General features: G+C 38.9%; 1 protein-coding gene across 1 annotated transcript in view; it reads left to right on the top strand.

The window, feature by feature from the left end:
- The window catches only part of VDAC3 (voltage dependent anion channel 3), a 42,166-nt gene that overhangs the window by 260 nt on the left and 21,348 nt on the right, over positions 1-20,558 (top strand). Inside the window, exons 2-4 of the mRNA XM_024203735.2 lie at positions 9,945-10,056; positions 13,851-13,922; positions 15,983-16,032. Coding sequence (XP_024059503.1) covers positions 10,023-10,056; positions 13,851-13,922; positions 15,983-16,032 — 156 coding nt within the window. The 5' untranslated portion in view covers positions 9,945-10,022. The remainder of the gene's footprint in view (positions 1-9,944; positions 10,057-13,850; positions 13,923-15,982; positions 16,033-20,558) is intronic.

The raw sequence follows: 20,558 nt of genomic DNA, 5'->3' as shown, positions 1-20,558 counted from the left end.
CTGGGGGCGGAGTGGGCCCGGGCGGGGTCCGTGTGTGAGGGCTGGGGTAGTATAACCCTCAAGGGGGGGTGAGGTGAATGTAGCTGCTCAACAGCACATTGCGTATTTTATGTCTATGAGTTTCTGTCTCGTGTATGTTACAGCTTCTGTATGGTGCATTTACAATAACGAAAATCAATTGTGTCCTGACAATTTTCTGCTCTGGGTGTCTCCTAGGGTGACCAGACAACAAGTGTGAAAAATCGAGACAGGGGCTGGGGGGTAATAGGATCCTATATAAGAAAAAGACTCAAAAATTGGGACTGTCCCTATAAAATCGGGACATCTGGTCACCCTAGTGTCTCCAAAGTCACCTTGTGGTGCTGTCATGGCAACTGATGGCTGTTAAATTCAAAGCTGTGTCCTTTTTGCATTTCCATATCTTGGGGGCGGGGCCGGGCAGGGGGCAGAAGGTGCATGCACATGCACATACACATATTTCTTTACATTGTTTCCATTGGTTTTGTTCACAGAAAGTCTGAAATTGTTTGGGTATTTTTGGACTGTGACACCTGTGACTTTGATTCATGCCCTTGATTACTGGTTAAAGGACAACGTAAACTTAAATCTATCAACTTTTGTTTTTAATTGTATTAAAAGCAGTTTAGGATACTATGCTTGCCTCTGGTTTAGTTAATGTTCTTTTAAAGGTGAATGGGGACGTTACAGTGTGGATTTCATTTAAATCAAATTGATTTAAATGATTTAAATTAGTAGTCAGGAAGACTCGATTTAATCATGGATTTCTACATAAAAGTGCATTCTTGTTATAACAATCAACCTTAATACATATTTTTCAAAACTCAGAGATAGATGTAGGTTTCATTTTTAGAAGGTACACACTATTCATTTTAAGTGATTTATTTTGAAAACTTTTCAGTTTAGTTTTACAGCTATACCAGAAAATGAATGATTGGTTATTTCATTTACCAAAGGTAATTGAAGCAGATATTTATGAAGTCATTGGGAGGTGAACTATCTCCAGTTCAACAGGTTAATCATTAATATTTTTCTTGCCATGCTGTATTAGGAGGAGAACGTCACCAGACAGACATTTAAATTGTTTTATTTAACTAAAACAACGTTATGTATTCTGGCTTTTTTTCTTCAACAGCAAATATATAATATTTTAACACAACAAGTGTTGTTAAAATTGCTTTAACTAAAATAGTTAAATGAAATATTTAAAAAAAAAATTAAATCGACTGTTAGGCAGGTCAACATGAGAAACTTAAAATATTGGCTTCTGTAGCTAACTCAGTTGTCTTCACCTTCATTTTCCTGTTTGTTCATAATCTGCTTTTTCAGGTCCCAAATGATTTCTCAATTTGGAATGAATTAGTCCAAAGGAAGAAAATATTTTTTCTACACCAGCAGAAGAAGCTACTGCTGTTGAAAGTGAGATTATCACTTCAACAGTCTCTGACTCCAAGTGCTTAAGTGACTTCCACCAGTTCGCTACTGTGACTTGCTTTAAAACACCATCAGCAAACATATATTTCTTGAATGGTTCACCTTTAGCTCTGAAGTTTATTATAGTTGGCACTATGGAGGGATGATTGGTGGATGTCCATGTCATAGCCAACTCCTCTTCTTCTGCAGTTAAGGTTTGACTCTGGTACCGAGTATTGAGAATATTGGCAAGAAAATGAGCTGGAGATAGTGCTTATCCCATTCGTTTTTTTAATGCTTGTAATTTAACTCTGTCATTGCATATTTCTCTTTTTAAGATTTCACTCAGTTCCTTCCAAATTTTAACAGCGTCAGCAATAAAACAGCTATTTCCCTGCATTTTGTTCAAGGCTACAGAAATAGGTTTCAGGGTACTCTGCATGTGTTCAACACTTCTCTTAAGACCTTTGGCTGTGACAGTGCCATCTATTTTTTTTCACAATTTTGTTCACAAACTGTCATCAGATTAGGCCAGTTCTTGATCTAGTGCTCAAAACAGTCCACTACTGAATTCCATCGCACGTCTTGTGGCAGAGTTAGCTTGGTTCCTCCCACTTTTTTCAGAGCAGCTGCTGCAAAGTGGTTGTTACGGAAGTATTTTGCAATTTCAACAACATTAGCCTTTATTTCTGGAACACTTAAGTCTTTGGCTAGAAGGTGCATCAAATGAGCACTGCAACCGTATGTTATTAGCTTGGGACTCTCTTCTAAATTTCTTCTCATCTTGGATACATTTCCAGCATTGTCTGTGACCAAGCTGCATACTAGACATTTGATTTTTTTTTTTCACAGTTTGTTATAGCTTTTATTGCTACTTCTTGTAAGTATTCTGCTGTGTGTGCATTTCCTGATGTATCAGTTGTTTCTGTAAGGAAGACATTCCCTTCTTCTGTTGTCACACAAGCACATACAACAGGATCCTTGTGGACGTTGCTCCACCCATCAAGACTCAGGTTAACAATTTTACCCTCTAGACCTTTTGCACATTGCTCAGTTTCTCTTTCGTACACTTTATCCAGCAATTTGCCTGCAACATCTGCGCTGTTGGGTGAACTGTATCCTGGTCTTAATGACTGAACCATGTTAATGAAGTGAGGGTTCTCAATCATACGGAAAGGAGAGTTTGTTGCATAAACAAACAGGAATTTTTTCATCAATTACCTCTTTTTGTAATCTGCTGGTTCTCATCACAAATTTATCTATGGTTGTATCTGGATGATGGAGTTTTTTTTTCTTTTTGCTACAGGTGATATACTGTGGCTATGTGACATACATGATGTGACTGAAACACTATCATTGGCAGATAACTCTGAAACTATAGAAAATTATCGTGATCTTGAAGGTGGATAGTCTTCAGAATCCTGTATGTTGAGGATGGATTCTCCTAAACAAAACAAGTCAATGCAGTTACTTAATTATTACCATACTGCTCATTTTGTATTACTTATTGCAGTCACTGACAGTCAGTAGTACTTTAAAGGTGAAATTGTAAAAGGAAGATCTGCCTATTTCAACTATTTATTTATCACAACTGCATCTAAAATGATAGTACCATAGAGTAGCAACTATATTTTTTTGCTCAAACATGAGAATTGAAGAATAGTCCAGAAGGAAGACAGGCAGTCCTTAAGAAAGAAGTATGAAATAAGAGTTTATCAACCTGAAGATCCTGCATGTTCAGACATGTTCCTTTCATTATCTTCAACACAGCTGCCTCCTGAGAAGCAACAAAGAGTCCTGTGGCACCTTATAGACTAACACAGTGATCCCCAACGCTGTGCCGGCGGGTGCCATGGCACCCTCCGGGGCATTTGTGTGTGCCCGCCTAGTGCCCAGCAGGGGAGAGAAGCTGTGGCCCCGCACCTGCCGGGGACAGAGAACTCCAGGGCTGCAGGCTGCTGGCGCCGGTGTTCTCGGTCCCTGGCAGGCGCGAGGCCCGCCTAGTGCCCAGCAGGGGAGAGACGCCAGGGCCCCGCACCTGCTGGGGACAGAGTACTCCGGGGATGCGGGCGCCGGTGTTCTCTGTCCTCGCGGCTTCTCTGGATTCATATATTATGTAATATTAAATATGCTTTTTTTCATATTATTTAATGTACAAATACAAAATAAGCCTTGAAAAATTGTTGGTGCCCGCCACACTCTTCTGAAAACATGAATGTGCTACTGGCCACAAAAAGGTTGGGGACCACTGGGCTAACAGATGTATTGGAGCATAAGCTTTCATGGGTGAATACTTCGAAGAAGTGGGTATTCACCCACGAAAGCTTATGCTCCAATACATCTGTTAGTCTATAAGGTGCCACAGGACTCTTAGGGTAGGTCTACACTTACCCGGTAGTTCGACGGCAAGCAAATCGAACTTCTGGGTTTGACTTATCGCGTCTTGTCTGGACGCGATAAGTCGAACCCGGAAGTGCTCGCTGTCGACTGCGGTACTCCAGCTCGACGAGAGGAGTACGCGAAGTCGACGGGGGAGCCTGCCTGTCGCGTCTGGACGGAGGTAAGTTCGAACTAAGGTACTTCAAACTTCAGCTACGTTATTCACGTAGCTGAAGTTGCGTACCTTAGTTCGACTTGGGGGGTTAGTGTAGACCTGCCCTTAGTCTGGATCTGTAAAAAGCAACAAACACGGCTATCCCTCTGATATTTGACTCCTGAGAAGGAACACTTCTCATGATGTTTCATTCGGGCAACCAGGCTTTGCATTTCTTTGTTGCACTGTTTGCATTTTCACGCATGCCTGTCTTACCCACAGGTAGAGGAACTTCATTAAAATATTCCCAAACTGGGGTGGTGTTTTGTTTTTTTTTGTTTTTTGTTTTGTTTTGTTTTTTTACAGCCTGCTGCCATTATAGGTTTTCCCTTCTAGTGAGAGAATGGTATGGTAGATTTCAAATCAATGAAGGCTACACTCAAAGACCTCAAGACTTCTGGAATATGCTGCTCAAACAGTTTCACTTTTGTTTCTACCGCCTGTCACTCCCGTCTCAAATTTATCTCCAGACTTCTTCTCCTTGTCCAGATCTATTCCGCCCCCAACAATCTTCTATTCATTGAACATTTTGAAACTTTCCACTTTTAGAGAGAGGTAAGGGATTGACTCTGTGTACACAAATTTGCAGAGGGACAATAGGGTTGAGGTTTGCTATTTCTCACCTTATTTATTTATTTATTTATTTATTTTTATTTAAAAATATTTTTGCTGTTAACAAGCATGTTATCTCTGGAGACACAAATCCACAGTTTGAGAACTGAAAAATTAAGCATCTCTGATGGTATCTTCTAGACTGAGCACTGAGTCCCATTAGATAGATAGAAAGATTAATCTAAATAATCTATACAGAAGCCCCCGGAACCCCATAAGATTGGGTCCCTAATCCATGAACTATTGGAACTCATTTACAAAACTTTTCTTAAACATTATATGAATATATTGTCTCATACTATAGAATTAGAATTTATAATCCCTATTCCATGATGAGATATCTTTGAGCTATGATGTATCTTAATTAAAACTATCTTTAGATAGGTTTTCTCCTCAAAAAGCATTTTATCAAAAAAATCCGATTTAAATAAAAAAAAATTGATTTAAAAAAAAAATCATTGATTTTTATCCACCCTGGCACGTTGAGTCTCACAGTCTAGCATGTGATGCTACAAGCACACACCTCAATAGATATGCCTGGGTTTTAATGCATGCAGATGACCTATCTCCCCTCTTCCTCCTCCCACTGGAAGAAAATCATCCCTGGATTCAGATTGCTAGGACTCAGAATTTTTGTTCATTTTGATCACTCATTCAAAACCAGTGTCTAGAAAACCTCATTCATCCTGAAAGTACTGCTACTACCTTCCCAATGGGTGTTTTTGCCCTTGCAAGATGCAGAATACTGATATCTTAAATAGGGACAGTATTACTACTTTTTCTGTATTTTGGATGAATGTTAATTTGACCCCCCCAAAAAGGTATTTCTTCTTCTTTCAGCAAAGTCTGAGAGGTATCTGAGTCCTAGGCTGCTGCAGATTGCACGCACAAAGCTGTTTTTTGTTTGAGCTGCTACAACTGTCTGATGAAGTTTAATGGAGAAAATGTTTGATTTAATTCCTACAAGTCTAATAATTTCACTACAAAACTTTATCGGGTAAATTTAGGTACTCTTCAATGTGGAAATAAGAATCTCTTATGTCAACAGGAGCCAGGTATTCACATTGCCTTTTGGACTTTGCTGGGAGAGGAAATTGCAGTGGAAATATAAATATCGACTTTTTAAAAAGTTTTTGGGAAACTGAAATCCATAGATGTTTTACATTAACATTTGATAAGTGTTGAAAACATATTAGAATAAAGGAAATGTCAGTCTAAAATTTGATCATTTTGATAACTCTGCTTATCTCTCACCCCGAAAATGCTTAATTATAGTATGAATTTAGAAGCCTGTATTTTTGTGATCACCGAGATTAATCCTCCAGACCAGTGAGCCCCAACCTTTCTCGTCCGGCGGGCGCCAGACAACGAGCCACGGAGGACCGTGGCGGTGGACAAGCATCCGCCAAAATGCCGCTGACAAGCGGCAACGTCAATAGGCATTGACACCGACAAGCAGCGTCATCCAGATGACACTGCTTCTCGGCGGCATTTCGGCAGATGCTCATCCGCCGGCCAGGCACCTCGTTGGGGACCCCTGCTCCATACTGATTGAAATGCAGCATTACAATATTGCAGTTGATAGTAGCAGGATTCTTATTGTGTACCACATAGTATTTTCATTGACCACCTATCACTACAGCCTCTAAAAACAAGACCACATTTCTTCTGTGGCTACTGTAGTGCTTAGTGATGTGGGAAAAACGAATGTTAAAATAAACTTGTTTAATGTGACTGCCACTTAGTTATGGCCTTCCATTTTGTGTCTTTGCTGCTTTATATCCTCTCCCTTTGTGTAACAGTTTACATTTTATCAGCATCAAATCTTTCCTTGTTGTTTGCAGCACACATTGCTCTAGCTCAGGGGTAGGCAACCTATGGCACGCGTGCCAAAGACAGCACGCGAGCTGATTTTCAGTGGCACTCACACTGCCCGGGTCCTGGCCACCCATCTGAGGGGCTTTGCATTTTAATTTAATTGAAGCTTCTTAAACATTTTAAAAACCTTATTTGCTTTACATACAACAATAGTTTAGTTATATATTATAGACTTATAGAAAGAGACCTTCTAAAAAGGTTAAAATGTATTACTGGCACGCAAAACCTTAAATTAGAATGAATAAATGAAGACTCGGCGCACACTTCTGAAAGGTTGCTGACCCCTGCTCTAGCTTCTCTAAGGCCTGGTCTATGCTAGAAAGTTTTACCAATATAGCTACTTCAGTTAAGTGGGGGGGGGGATAAAATCACATCCCTAATGAACATAGCTATGGCCGCAAAAGCCCTAGTGTAGATGCAGTTATACCTGCAGAAAAGTCCATTTGTCGGTATAGCTTATTCTGTTTGGGGAACTGGTTGAAACTATACACACACAGAAACTATTGCTGGTATAAGTTGTCTCCATTAGGAGAATTTACCATTATAGCTCCTCTGGTATATCTATAGTGGCAAGCCCTTTTAAGTGTAATCAAGGCCTAAGTCACTTTGCAGCAAGGTGCATTAATTTAAATCAAAGTGATCACTGATATTAATCATGATTTATATTAGCAATCACAAAACTTTGATTTAAATTTTAAGTGTTTTGCATTTGTATTTAGTTATCTTTAGTTGATAATCTTTAGAACATTAATTCCCAACTAAATATAGCCCTTTCACTAAATTTGGTGTTTCTTTTTGGTAACCAGGAGTATGCACTGTCTATATGCATTTATTGAAGCAGTTATATGACTTAACTTACATTTATTCATATTCTTATTTTAAATATTAGAGTATGTTAGAAAATGGTGAATGATGCATTTCTCATTTGCTATGTGATTGTTGTTTTTTTACCTGTGATTTGTATCTTTCTCTATTTGGATTGAAATTTAAATTAAAACTGTGCAAAACCAGCATTTTTAAATGGTTAAATAAAACTACCTCGTGCTGGATATGTAAGGAAAAATTGTATCAAAATGTTTTGCGTTTAAAACTGCTTTTTTTTTAAATGAAGGAAGTATCTGTAGTTAGTTACTTAATTAAACTGATTGTTTCTGCTCACCATGTCCTTCAAGATTTTAGAAGAAGTAGGTATCATCCTTTCTCAACTAGTTATTATTCATTGATTGCTAGGAAAACAAGTTTTCCTGCTTTTTTTTAACTCACAATTGGTTTCTTAAAAATGAACTAGTTAAAACTTTCTCTGCACCTACAGAAGAGGCTACTGCTGTCAAAAGGTCATTTAGCACTTCAACAAACTTTGGTTCCAGCTGCTTAGCAAGTGACTTCCACCAGTTCAGTGGTTTGACTTTCTTTTAAAACTCGAAAGCAAACATGTATTGCTTGATTTTTTTTAATGTAATTTAAATGTTTTTAGATTATAGTAAAGGTAGGCCTTAAAATAAATTGTCACAATTTCAGATTTAATTGCAAATTGATTTATCTTTTAAAAAACAAACCTATATTTAATTTTATTGAGAAAACCAGTTTAAACAAAAAAAAAAATTGTGTTCTTCTTTAGTTGATTTATATCCCCAGTGCTTTGCAGTTCAGGTCAGTCCTATTAAGTGCTTGCTACTACTTCAGTTTTGATACTTTCTGTAAATTTGTTTAGTGTCAAATTTTCACTAAAGAAACATCTAACAGACATGAAAATTATGGGGTGGTTATTGGATTTTGGAATTTAGTCAATCAGAATCTTTGAAAAGTGGAAATTCCCAAAGATAGACACGTGGCTAGCAGAAAAGCTTCTGCCAGAGGCCTGACAAATGCATCACTCCTATGAAAGAAGCAGTTTTTCAGATCGCCATTTATGAATCACTGGTAACACTGATTTGTACTAGCTCTAATAGCTCTCTAGAGAACAGCTGCTACAGTCAGACAGCAGTTGAGTTGGGGAAGAGTAAAAGTGTAATCCAAATGTGATTTCCAAAATCTGATATCTTGTGACTCTCAACTGAAATAAATCACATGCTCAGATTTCCATTGGTGTCTAGAATTACTTCATAAATCATTTGAGAGAGGTATCTTGCCCTGAAATAGTCATTGTATCTCAGACCAGGCAAAAATTGCGGCCATTTACCCAGTAGAGTAGTTGGGATGCTGAAATCATCCTTTACTTTCACCAGTCTGCCTTTGCTGCCGAGGTGTTGGGTCCATAACTGGTGGTGATAGCACCTCCTTCAGGGATGACACAGTACAATTCTCCCTTAAGCACACATTTGTGAGTCCCGTGCTCAAATGTTTTTCTTTAAAAATACTGTAAATACTTGTACTCATTATTTAACATTGAGTATAAACTAACTCCTTTATAAAAGCATATGGGGTGTATTGTGGGTCACATTTACAGGTAATGAATCTAATACGGAAGGTGTACTAGAGATCCTTATGAAAACAGGGCTCAAATGGAGTGGAATGCCAAGCAGGAGGGTGATACACTTAATGACAGAATGGGTATTTGTCAGAGCAGAAGATCTTTCCTTTTGATTTTCTGTGAATATGCTTTAGGTACAGTGGGAGCTCTCACTGACTACATGCTGGACACCCTCTTCTGTTCTCCTGTTTGCGTTCACTTTTCTGTTTGGTGATAGGGGTATTGGGAAAGAACGATAATGGTGCAGTCCAGTTTCAATCTTGTTCTAACATATTAATCAATTGTCAGTTACCATGTGTTAAAACATGACTGAAAGTTAAAGTCTAGGCAAACCCTGTTAAAGGAATAGGGGGGTAGTGATTCTGCCCCCTTTTCAGCAATTGATAAATGAGGGAGGGAGATGCTGGATATCCCCCAAAAAGTCAGGGTGGAGTGGGGTGGTGAATTACCTAGTGTGGATAGTGAAAGAGGTAGCTATTTAGTTTACTACGTTTCTCACCAGGATGCCGCTTGTGCATCTGATGGGGGGCTTGTGCAGAGCACCATCTTTGGTATTGGCTTTTGCTCGTATATGTGCCTAATACATTTTTTAAGCCTCAAAAACAGTTAACCACGTATCCGTAACCACAATATCTGCTTTTACACTTTCCTGGTGTTGGCTGTTCTCTCTTTATTTTGTTTGCTTTAAGTCCTAGTAATGATTTTAAGTCATTGAGCTGTTTTGAAAACAATGGAATGAAAAATTCTGACAATAAACTTTAAAAGATAACAGCAACTTTTTTAAAAATTGTGGAATAATTTGCTCCTGGCTCACCTCAGCAGTTGTTCTTTGGTGAAAATCAGGTTTTATATCAGAAATGCAGCCTGCTCCACGACTAGAGCCGATGCTGCTGTAATAGTATAAGTAAAACTTGTCTTTTCGTCTTTAATGATGCATCAATTTTTTTCCGTATTTGACAGGTTTAAAGGCCTTTTATAAGTTCACATTTGAGACGTACATAATTTATGATCTAATCTTCATATAAGGAATCTGCGGTCATGTCCGGCTGTTCTGTACCTTCTAGACCCACAGGTATATATGTGTGTGTGTGTGTGTATGTGTGTATATATATATATAGATATATATAGCAGAAGGCCAGCTATTAAAAATAAAGAGGTTCATTAGAGTGTGTAAATTGTCTCAGCTCTGTGTAATCCATCCACAAGGTTGAGTTGTGAATTAATTCAGATACTTTGTTGATATCCTTGCATAATAGCCAGTATAGTGACAGAAAGTGAGCTTTGTGAAGCAGTTCTGCGCTTGATTAGTTTTGTCTTTTTGTGAGTGAAGTCAGAAACTGCTTGCTGCAAGAATAGATTTCTTGTCACACAAAGGTCAGAAGAACTCAAGTTTGCTCTTCAGCAAGAGCGTGGGGGAAGAGAAACCCAACAGTAATAAGAAAGAGGCTAAACAGTTAGCACTGCTGTGTAGTTCAAAGGAAAGGTAAGGGGTGTGAGTATTTGAAGGGAATTGATGATTTTAAAGATTTTTACCTCTTAGTTTGCATTATTATTATTATCTTGGATCAGCGGTGCTTTCAGTGTAATATAATTTATCAAGTGGAGGATTGGAGATATTTCTAGTGGCAGCTGTTCAAGAGAAGCTTTGCAACAAATGAGCCATTCAGCTGTTGGTTAGTTGGTCCTTTCTGGAACAGAAGCTACCACAGTAACATGATGGATGTTTAAGATTTGCCATTATAAATCCATATTTCTCAGGCACAAACTCTAGAATAGAAGCTACCTATGTTTCTTTAATGTGAAGCCACTAGCAGAATATATTATTATTTAAAATGGTATTTAATAATATTTAGGTAGTGACACCAAACAAAAGGGTTGAGACATCCAACATTAAAACTAACACTCCACTCACAATTTTCAGTTTCTGGCTTTTTTCTGTTTAAACAAAATTAAAGTTGAGACAGAAACAGTTATTTATGTTAGACCATAGTCCCGTTTTTCTGTTAAGTGCATTATCAGAGAGAGACTCAGCAAGGTCCTGGAGTGTCACCTGGAACTGGGATACCACTGACCCAGCAGCCTGGGCTCCCTCTCACACTGTGCTGTTGTGACAAGCTGCAAAGCCCTCCAAGCTTGCACTTTCACCAGCATTCACACAGGTAGGAACACACCCAGCTGTAGTCACATGCAGGCTCTCTAACCACCAGCCTAGGACCCCAGAGCACTACTGTACTGCCCTGGTCTCAAATCTGGCCTGTATATGGGTTTAACACTGTCCGCCTCTCCCTCAATGTAAAGAGGAGCATGCACACTTGTGGTAACCAAGCTGAGATTTTCCCCAGACACCTTAGTCCAACACACACTGGTTTGGATTAAAATATAAAATAAGTTTATTAACTACAAACGGATAGATTTTAAGTGATTATAAATGATAGCCAACAGATCAAAGCGGATTACCTAGTAAATAAACAAAACCGCAAACTGAGTTTAACATGCCAGATAGATAGGATATGAATTAGCAAATTCTCACCCTGAGTGATAAACAGGCTGGCAGATTCTTAAGGCACAAACTGCCTTGGCTTCGCATCTTGGGTTTCCCAGGTTTTCATACACAGGCTAGAAATCCCTTTTAGCCTACAACCATTACTTCCCCCCCGTTCAGTCTTGTTCAGTCTTTGTTCCTCAGGTGTTTCCAGGTATGTTGTTGTAGGGAGAATGAGGTCCCCTCATGATGTCATTTTCACCCTTTTATATCTTCTCCCCACTTGCTGGAAAGCTCTTTTGCTGTGACCTGGGTCAAACAGTTCCCACTGTGTAGTGCTATCTCTGAGAGGTTTCTATTGTACATAGTTCCTGGGGTAATCCTTGTGCGCATTTCCTCATAACCGTTAACATCGTTTGGCCTTTTTACTGTTGTACCTGAAAGGCTGCTTGTGAGTGTTTTCAACCTCACATGTTTCAGTAACACATACATAGCGAAACTTAATAACTTCACATACGATGATAGCACATACAATCCAACAACACATTAATGTCTAGCAGATCAAGACTTTTAGAATGATACCTCACAAAGCATACTTGGTACAAAACATATCCTAATTACATGACAGTGGTGAATATTGGGGTGCCAGGGTGTCAGTCACATCCACATACTGTAGACAGATGTCCTTTTTGTATTTTCCAAAGCTCTGGAAGACTACCTGAGGGGAAGAATGAAGAAAATAAGGGGAGAAAATCGTATATAGTTCTAAATTGGCTTTGAGTTAATATTGGACTCCATGGGCTTTCATTTGCTGATTCATCAATGATTTATGGCATAGAGAGTACACTTATAAAGTTTGCACACAATACCAAGCTGGGGGGGGGGGAGGTTGCAAGTTCTTTGGAGGATAGGATTTAAACTCAAAATGATCTGGACTAACTGGAGAAATGGTCTGAAATAAATAGGATGAAATTCAATAAGGACAAATGCGAAGTACTCTACTTAAGAAGGAACAATCACTTGCACACATACAAAATGGGAAAGGACTGCCTAAGAGGGAGTACTGCAGAAAGGGATTTGGGGTCATAATGGATCACTAGCTAAATATGAGTCAACAGTGTAACACTGTTTCAAAAAAGCAAACATCATTCTGGGATATATTAGTAGGAGTGTTGTAAGCAAGACACAAGAAGTAATTCTTCCACTCTACTCTGCGCTGATTAGGTCTCAACTGGAGTATTGTGTGAAGTTCTGGGCACCACATTTTGGGAAAGATGTGGACAAATTGGAGAAAGTCCAGAGAAGAGCAACAAAAATGATTAAAGGTTTAGAAAACATGACCTAGGAGGGAAGATTTAAAAAGTTGGGTTTGTTTAGTCTGGAGAAGAGAAGACAGAAGGGGGACATAACAGTTTTTAAGTACACAAAAGGTTGTTACAGGGAGGAGGGAGAAAAAAAATTCTCTTTAACCTTGAGGAATCAATGAGCTGGGGGTTAGATTGGACATTAGGAAAAACTTCCTAGCTGTCAGGATAGATAAGCACTGGAATAAATTGCCTAGGGAGGTTTTGGAATCTCCATCACTGGAGATTTTTAAAGCAGGTTAGACAAACGCCTGTCAGGGATGGTCTAGATCAGGGGTCAGCAACCTTTCAGAAGTGGTGTGCCGAGTCTTCATTTATTCACTCTAATTTAAAGTTTTGCTTGTCAGTAATACATTTTAATGTTTTTAGAAGGTCTCTTTCTATAAGTCTGCAATATATAACTAAACTATTGTTGTATGTAAAGTAAATAAGGTTTTTAAAATGTTTAAGAAGCTTCATTTAAAATTAAATTAAAATGCAGAGCCCTCCGGACCGGTGGCCAGGACCGGGCAGTGTGAGTGCCACTGAAAATCAGCTCGTTTGCCGCCTTCGGCACACGTGCCGCAGGTTGCCTACCCCTGGTCTAGATAATACTTCTTTCTTCCTTCCTTCAGTGCAGGGGACTGGACTAGAAGATCTCTCGAGATCCCTTCCAGTCCTGCGATTATATGAGTATTCACTACCATGGGGTATGTCACCTAGGGCCCTTGTCAGAACAGTTCCTATCATGAAAGGAGCATTCAATTGTTGGAACAGAAATGGAGTCAGTAAATTGTTGGGTTCTTTTTCTGATACAATATTAGCAGATTCTGGGACAAGTACATTGCTAGAATTTAATTCCACTTCTGGGGTACAGTGATTCTGAATTATAGGTTGGCTTATGTTAAATTTCTGATATGATAAAATACCTTTTGTTCTTTCTGACAAAACAACGTGAAAGTAAGGAAGGTCTCTCTGCTTAGTAAGATTTTTGGCTCTGTATTGTAAACTCTGGGTTCTCTCCACTTCTAATCTTTTCAGACCCAATGGCTGTCCCACCGTCCTACTGTGACCTGGGGAAATCCGCCAGGGATGTATTCAACAAAGGATATGGTAAGCAGCATGATCATATGTTGATGCTAATAAACTTACATTTCTTAGGTACCTTAACAAAAGTAATAACACTATTTACATATGTATTGACAGAAATAATATTTTGTGGTAATAATGTGACCAAATAAGTACAAGAGAAGGAGAAAAAATATTTAGTGCTACTTACTCAATATATTAACACACCATAAATGTGTATCAAACAAACTAGAAAGGAAACAGTTTTGAGTCTTGGTCAGAAAGATGCCACAAAATGTAATTTGAATAGTGAGAAGTGTTCCAGTGTCCTCAGCCTTTTATAGAGGATGCAGTGCTTCTCACCTTCTTTATTATATACAGGAATATGTATAATTATGTCCAACCTCTTGATGTAAGTTGTCATAGCAGACCATTGGCAACAGACGATCCCCTCAGGTAGAGTGCTCCTATGTTGTTTGAGACAAATTATGTGTAATGTTGGACACAGTACAAATAATTTAGAGCACTTTAAACTGGAAAATGTTATTTTAAAAGAAAACCAGAAAGTCTCTCTAGGGGAGGAACTCTCTGCTTGAACTGTTCTCTTGTTTGCAATTCTTGATAATTTACATAAACAATGGCTTAATGCGGTATTTACATTGTTTGTGGCATAAAACTAGCCCTATATAGCTGATAAAGAAGTGGCTTTTTTCTATATATGTATATTTATGTATTTTCCTGGATCTTCATACTGGATTTCTTCCTAATTGATGATCATTTCTCCATCTGCTGTAAGAATTTTTAAAGGAAAATTGCTAATATCTGTCTCTCTATTGGAGGAAGTGGTAAAAGTGGTGATCTTCCAATTAATAGTTGACCTTTGGTTTGATTTTTTTTTTTTCTTTTGCATCTGGGAATTTTAGATTTATATATGTCATATAAATTCATTTGAATAACTGCTTTGAGAGATTCAGTCCATCTTGTGGGGATAGCACTCTGTATTTTCATTGCTCGTGACTGATTTAAATTATGATCAGTTATGGGAATCCTGAGACTGACAGTACAGTGACATGTCATGAATTCTGAAATCATCTATTTTGTGAAATTTTGTTGTTAAACAGTGTGTGAGTGGGTGCGTTTCCCAAACTGCTCTAAACAAAGTTCACACACTGTAAAGTCAAAAACTCACCATTTCTCAGACTGGTCTTTGTTAACAAAGACCAAACTATATTTTGAACAATTTCAGCTCAAGCTTTCTTTCTGGTCTTAGCTGCTTCTACATTTTCAGCCTAAAGAGAGAGCAAATGTTGTTCTGGGATGTGTAAACAAAGGAATATCAAGCAGGAATAAGGAAACGATATTATCTATGTATGTGGTATTGGTGAGACTATGACAAAAAAGATGTTGACAAATTGGACAGCTTTCAGAAAAGAGCTACACAAATTATCTGAGGGCTGGAAGACCTGCCTTGCAATGAGAGACTTAAACATGTCTGTTTATTTAGCTTCTAAAAGAGAAGGTTAAAAGGTGGTTTGATCCCAGTCTACAAGTATCTAAATGGAGAAAAGATATCTGATGACAAATGTCTAATGAGATCTGTTGAAGCTAGACAAGTTCAGATTTAAAATAAGGCACAAATATCTAACAGTAAATATGATTAACCATTGGAACAATTTATCAAGGGGTAATCACTTTAAGTCTCTAAAGATTGGATGTTTTACTACAAATATGCCCTAGCTCAAGTATATGTAATTCTTGCCTCAAGTATGTAACTAGATGAAATTCTCTGGCCTGTGTTATGCAGCAGTTCAGACAGATGATCATAATGTTCCCTTCTGGTCTTAAAATGTATTAATCCAATCAGGAGTGCTCAGCCCACACCCTAGTTGTACTCTGAAATAGACACTTCTGCCTCCCTTACATCCCAATGGATAATGAGCCACTTACCTTGGTGAGTCATCAGAAACCACTTAATACTTTCCCAGGAAGATCAGCACCTAGTAACAGGGTGGGCTGTTTCAAGCAAACACTCCCAACCTGTTTGATTCCGGAGTAAGTGTCTATTATATTCTTGTTATAGAAACTTGTGAATTTTGCTGTTTCAGGATTTGGAATGGTCAAGTTAGAGCTGAAGACCAAGTCTTCCAGTGGAGTGGTGAGTACTGAAGACTTTCAATGACATCAGTGTAGCAAAGATGAGAGTAAACCTCTTTAGTAACAAAAGTAATTCACTTGTATTTACTACTTTTCTGTTTCATCTCATTTTAATGCCTGGAGGTGAGTGGTGTGCTACTAGAATGATGTGAAGAATTGGTGTCCCGGTATTTTCTCTGTGTTCTATACAAACTTTCACATAGCATACTGTCATTATGTTAGGATTTGCATTAGGTACATTTGTTCACTCTTCCGTCTTCGTGGTGTCTTCAGAATGGGTTTCCATTGTCATGCTTCTGGTCGTGTGTTCTCACTCACTACCTTTTTATAGCTAAATTTGTTTCTGGCTCACATCTCTGCTTATGGATGCAGGCCAGATCATCCACTACTATTAGTCTGGATTCACAATCCTGCATTAACTATTTATCCAAAGGACTCGGGACACCAAAAACCTTTAGCTAAATGAGGTTTTGGATGAAGTTGAGAGCTGGCTGGCTGGCTTTGCAAAAGCTATACTCCCAAGTTCCCACCATCAAAATATTGCCAGAGACCTTCGCTGGATTTAAAGGGAGTGTTTGAATCTTTGACACCATTGGTGATCTGGGGGACATAATTTAGAAGGAGTTTTATTGTGCTTGGGCTTGCATTTCCAGTTCTGTTCAAAATGGGTTGAATGCTGCTCCTTTATGCTTATGCTGCTAAGCTTAATAATAAAGCATAGCATTTCTATAGCATCTATTACATGAGGCTTTGACAGCATTTTACATGCATTACTGAATTAAATCTCACAGGATCTCTGAAAAGTACAAAATATAATCCCCATTTTACAGAAGGGGAAAATTATTAGTTCCCCATGATCTCACAGGAAGCCTGACAGAGGGAGGAATAGAATCCATATTTTTTACCTTTACCCTCAAGAATATCTCCCCACTAGGCATGCTTATTCTTGCATGGTCTTTTGCACTCCTGTGCATGCATGTCTACAGTGCCATTTATGCTTCCTTCACTCACATTACTTTTCAACCTCTATCGTGCCCATATTTGCTTCAGCTCTCCCTTCTGGTTGTACATTCACACCTCACAAATGCACAAACATTTTAATTCATTCTTATAGCAGCAGGTAGCTTGTTATTTTGTAGTTTGTCACAGTTAAGTGGATTACCACAGTGCGATAGCAAAGATATGGGGAATACAAGTTTTTTATTGTGACTGAAATGAAATAGCTCTGAAGTATGAAATATCAGGGTTTTTTTAGGCAATTTGTTTAGCAATGCATTGTAATTTTCACATGCTAAGAATATGATACTGAGGCTGTTGTGTTAAATAATGGCCAGAATGTATACAGAGAACATCCAAATCTGACTAAGTTTGCTGATTGATCAAAATCCTTAATTTCTCAAATGTTTTCTCCCCTTTCCATGCAACTTTGGTTTTGGCTACTTACTCAGCTGGTAAGAATAGTGATTGTTCTTGTGTATTTCTTCCTGTTGTCACTTTCTAATGGGGTTTCCTACTTTTACATACTTTGCTCTGGACTGTGACACATATTGACATTCCTAATCTATTTAGGAGGTGAAGGAAAAATGGTAACTGACATGAAGCGTTCCTGTGTGCATAGCTTACACTCCACTATAACCCAATTGTATAACACAGGTATTTAAAGTCTGTGTCAAAGAACCATAGAAACACAACAAAAATAAGAGGAAAGGAATCTAGAAATGATGTGGTATAGATACAATTTTCTGTTATTTCAGAATCATGATTTAGCATTTCTAATATCAGTATTTTGCATTAACAATGAAAGAACAGCAGGCTTGTGTGGGATGGAAGTGAGGTGGGGACCAAAATGAGGGATGTGCCACATAATTGGGTACAAATGGAAGCCACACTCTGTCTTGATATAACGGCAAGTAGTTTTACCGTGTGTTGAGTTCTCTTTAAGTTTGAGAGGTAGAACCTTCATATACAGCTTTCATTCCCTCGCAGACTTTTCTTTCAGATGTTGTTGCTTCATACAGCACAACTGGTTCAGTGCCCTACTAAGTGTCTCATGTTTTTCTAAGATGTCTGCCACAGTGAGCTGAAAGGTCAGTTATGAAGTTGAGCTTGAGGACTGGTTCAGACTGGTATATGAAATTAAGCCAGTCTGGCATTCTGAGGCAGAGGATTTCAGAAATGCTCTCACGGGACATGATCCAATCACAACTCTGCTTTTGACAGTCTAGAGATGAATGGTAACAAATGTTGACTCTGCGCTGTCCTCTCTCAGAAGGAGATCCAGTTCTAACTGCTAGGGAAATCCTTCTGCTTTTGATCATATGACAGCAGGATTCTCTCTCTTCACTGTGTTTAGTGAAAAGGGCAGACAAGATCTTTTTCTTGTCCTTGATCTGAGAAATCTGTTCAGCCGTTTAGATTGATGATCTGCATTAAGATCAAACGAGAGATTTTTAAAAGTCAGTTATAGATTGGTCTCTTTAAACATAATCTCACAGAAGTAACAAATCAGAGATTTGTGCACTTACATTTGGAGCCTGAAAACTCTGTTTAAAGGCTAATCAACCACAGAAGTCAGTTTCTTGATCTTGATCCTATATTTTCCTTTGATGTCTGGATGGATTTATTTTAAGACAGTTGGGTGCTGTTGCAGCATGGCATAATCATAAAGTAAGTGCCATCTTGCATATTGTGACAGAAATGTGTTTTTGGTAGTACCCCTCTGGTACTTTAAAACTGTTCCAAGTCTGAGTTTCCTGAAACATTGCATTGGCCTGGAAGTGTGGAAATAGAGTATGTGCCATCTAAGAATACAAGTTCTCAGAGGCTTGGAACAAGCCTAATCTTTACAGTTAGGGTTCCAAAGATGGGAACTGAAATTGTCTTTTGTCAGACACTTCTCATAACTTTCCTGATGTGCATTATAACTATAATCAGAATGTACCATACAGTTAACATTTTTAATGTGTTCGTATGTTCACACAGCATTTACTGAATTAGTTACAAGAGGATTAGACAGTAGATGCGGACAGTTGACAAGGAAAGGCATAAAGTCTTGATAATAAGAAACTCTACTGTATGGGGAACTGGCCAGCATCTGGCTGGCTGTAGGCAGCATAGGAAGATGTGGGTTTTGAGCTATGTTTTACAGAAGTATCTGCGAGGTAGAGAAAAGTTCAACAGCTGGTGTGGCAGCATCAAAGAATGGACCTCACAAAGGAGGGTAAAGAGTAGAGAACATAGGAGGAGATCAGAATTGGAAGAGCAGATGAAGCCAGTAGTGTATAAGGAGAAAAGAGATTGGAGAAATAGAAGGGAGAGTCTTGGCAGGGCAGTGCTTGAGGGTGAGGAGTGCGATTTTGCTAGTAGATAGAGGGCCTGTGGAGCCCTTTAAGAGTTGTGATGATGTGATTATGTTCATGTGTAAAGGTTAGAAGGTGGATGCAGTGTTCTGAATAGATGGGAGTCTGGGTGCAGGATGTGTGAGGACTGAATCTATGTAAAGGGGAAAAGAGGGGGTGGAGCTGGTGGGTATCATATACTACTGCAGTTTTAGAATGGAAGAATATGGCAAACTTTGTAGGTGAAAAAGAAGAGGGATACAGGGTTGTGAAGAAGTGAGCTAATGTAACTGAAGAGTGACCAAGGATTTTTGATGTCTTTAAAGAATACAGAATAATAAAATGATGATTTTTTTCCAGACCAGAAGGTAGCTTGAGGGAAGTCTTTGGGATTTATCCAGACATTACAATGGAGCAAGTGTCTTTTGCACTAGAATTTCTCCAGTTGATGACCTTTTGTCTTAAGGATTTGAAGTTCAATAGTGCACTAGGGGACTGGGTCAGGAAGTAGGCAACTGAGATACAGAAAGAATTATGTTCAATGGTAAGAAGTAGAATAAAAAGGTTTGGAAAAAGGGGTCATAAGAACAGCCATAATGGATCAGACCAATGATCCATCTAGCCCAATATTCTGTCTTCCGACAGCGGCTAATGCCAGCTACTGCAGAGGAAAGGAACAGAACAGGACGATTATCGAGTGATCCACCTCTGTTGTCCAGTGCCAGCATCAGGCAGTCAGAGGCTTAAGGACACCCAGAGCATGTGGTTGCATTGCAGGCCAGCTTGGCTAATAGCCATTGATGGACCTATCCTCCAGGAACTTATCTAATTCATTTTTGAACCCAGTTATACTTTTGGCCTTCACAGCATGACCCTGGCAATGAGTTTTAAAGGTTGACTGTGCGTTGTGTGAAGAAGTATTTCCTTTTGATTGTTTTGTGATGCCTGGCTCTTATGTCATGTGAAGGGGTAAATAATGGCTTGTCTATACTTACGCGCTGGTTCGGCGGCAGGCAATCGAACTTCTGGGTTCGATTTATCGTGTCTTGTCTGGACGCGATAAATCGAACCCAGAAGTGCTCGCCTTCGACTCCGGTAATCCTGCTCGGCACGAGGAGTACGCGGAGTCGACGGGGGAGCCTGCCTGCCGCGTCTGGACCGCGGTAAGTTCAAACTAAGGTACGTCGAC

Source organism: Terrapene carolina, unplaced genomic scaffold (assembly GCF_002925995.2).
Source record: "Terrapene carolina triunguis isolate 2854851 unplaced genomic scaffold, T_m_triunguis-2.0 Scaffold53, whole genome shotgun sequence".
NCBI lineage: Eukaryota > Metazoa > Chordata > Testudines > Emydidae > Terrapene > Terrapene triunguis.
The sequence above is the reverse complement of the archived record's forward strand: the minus strand, read 5'-3'. Positions and strand labels throughout refer to the sequence as shown.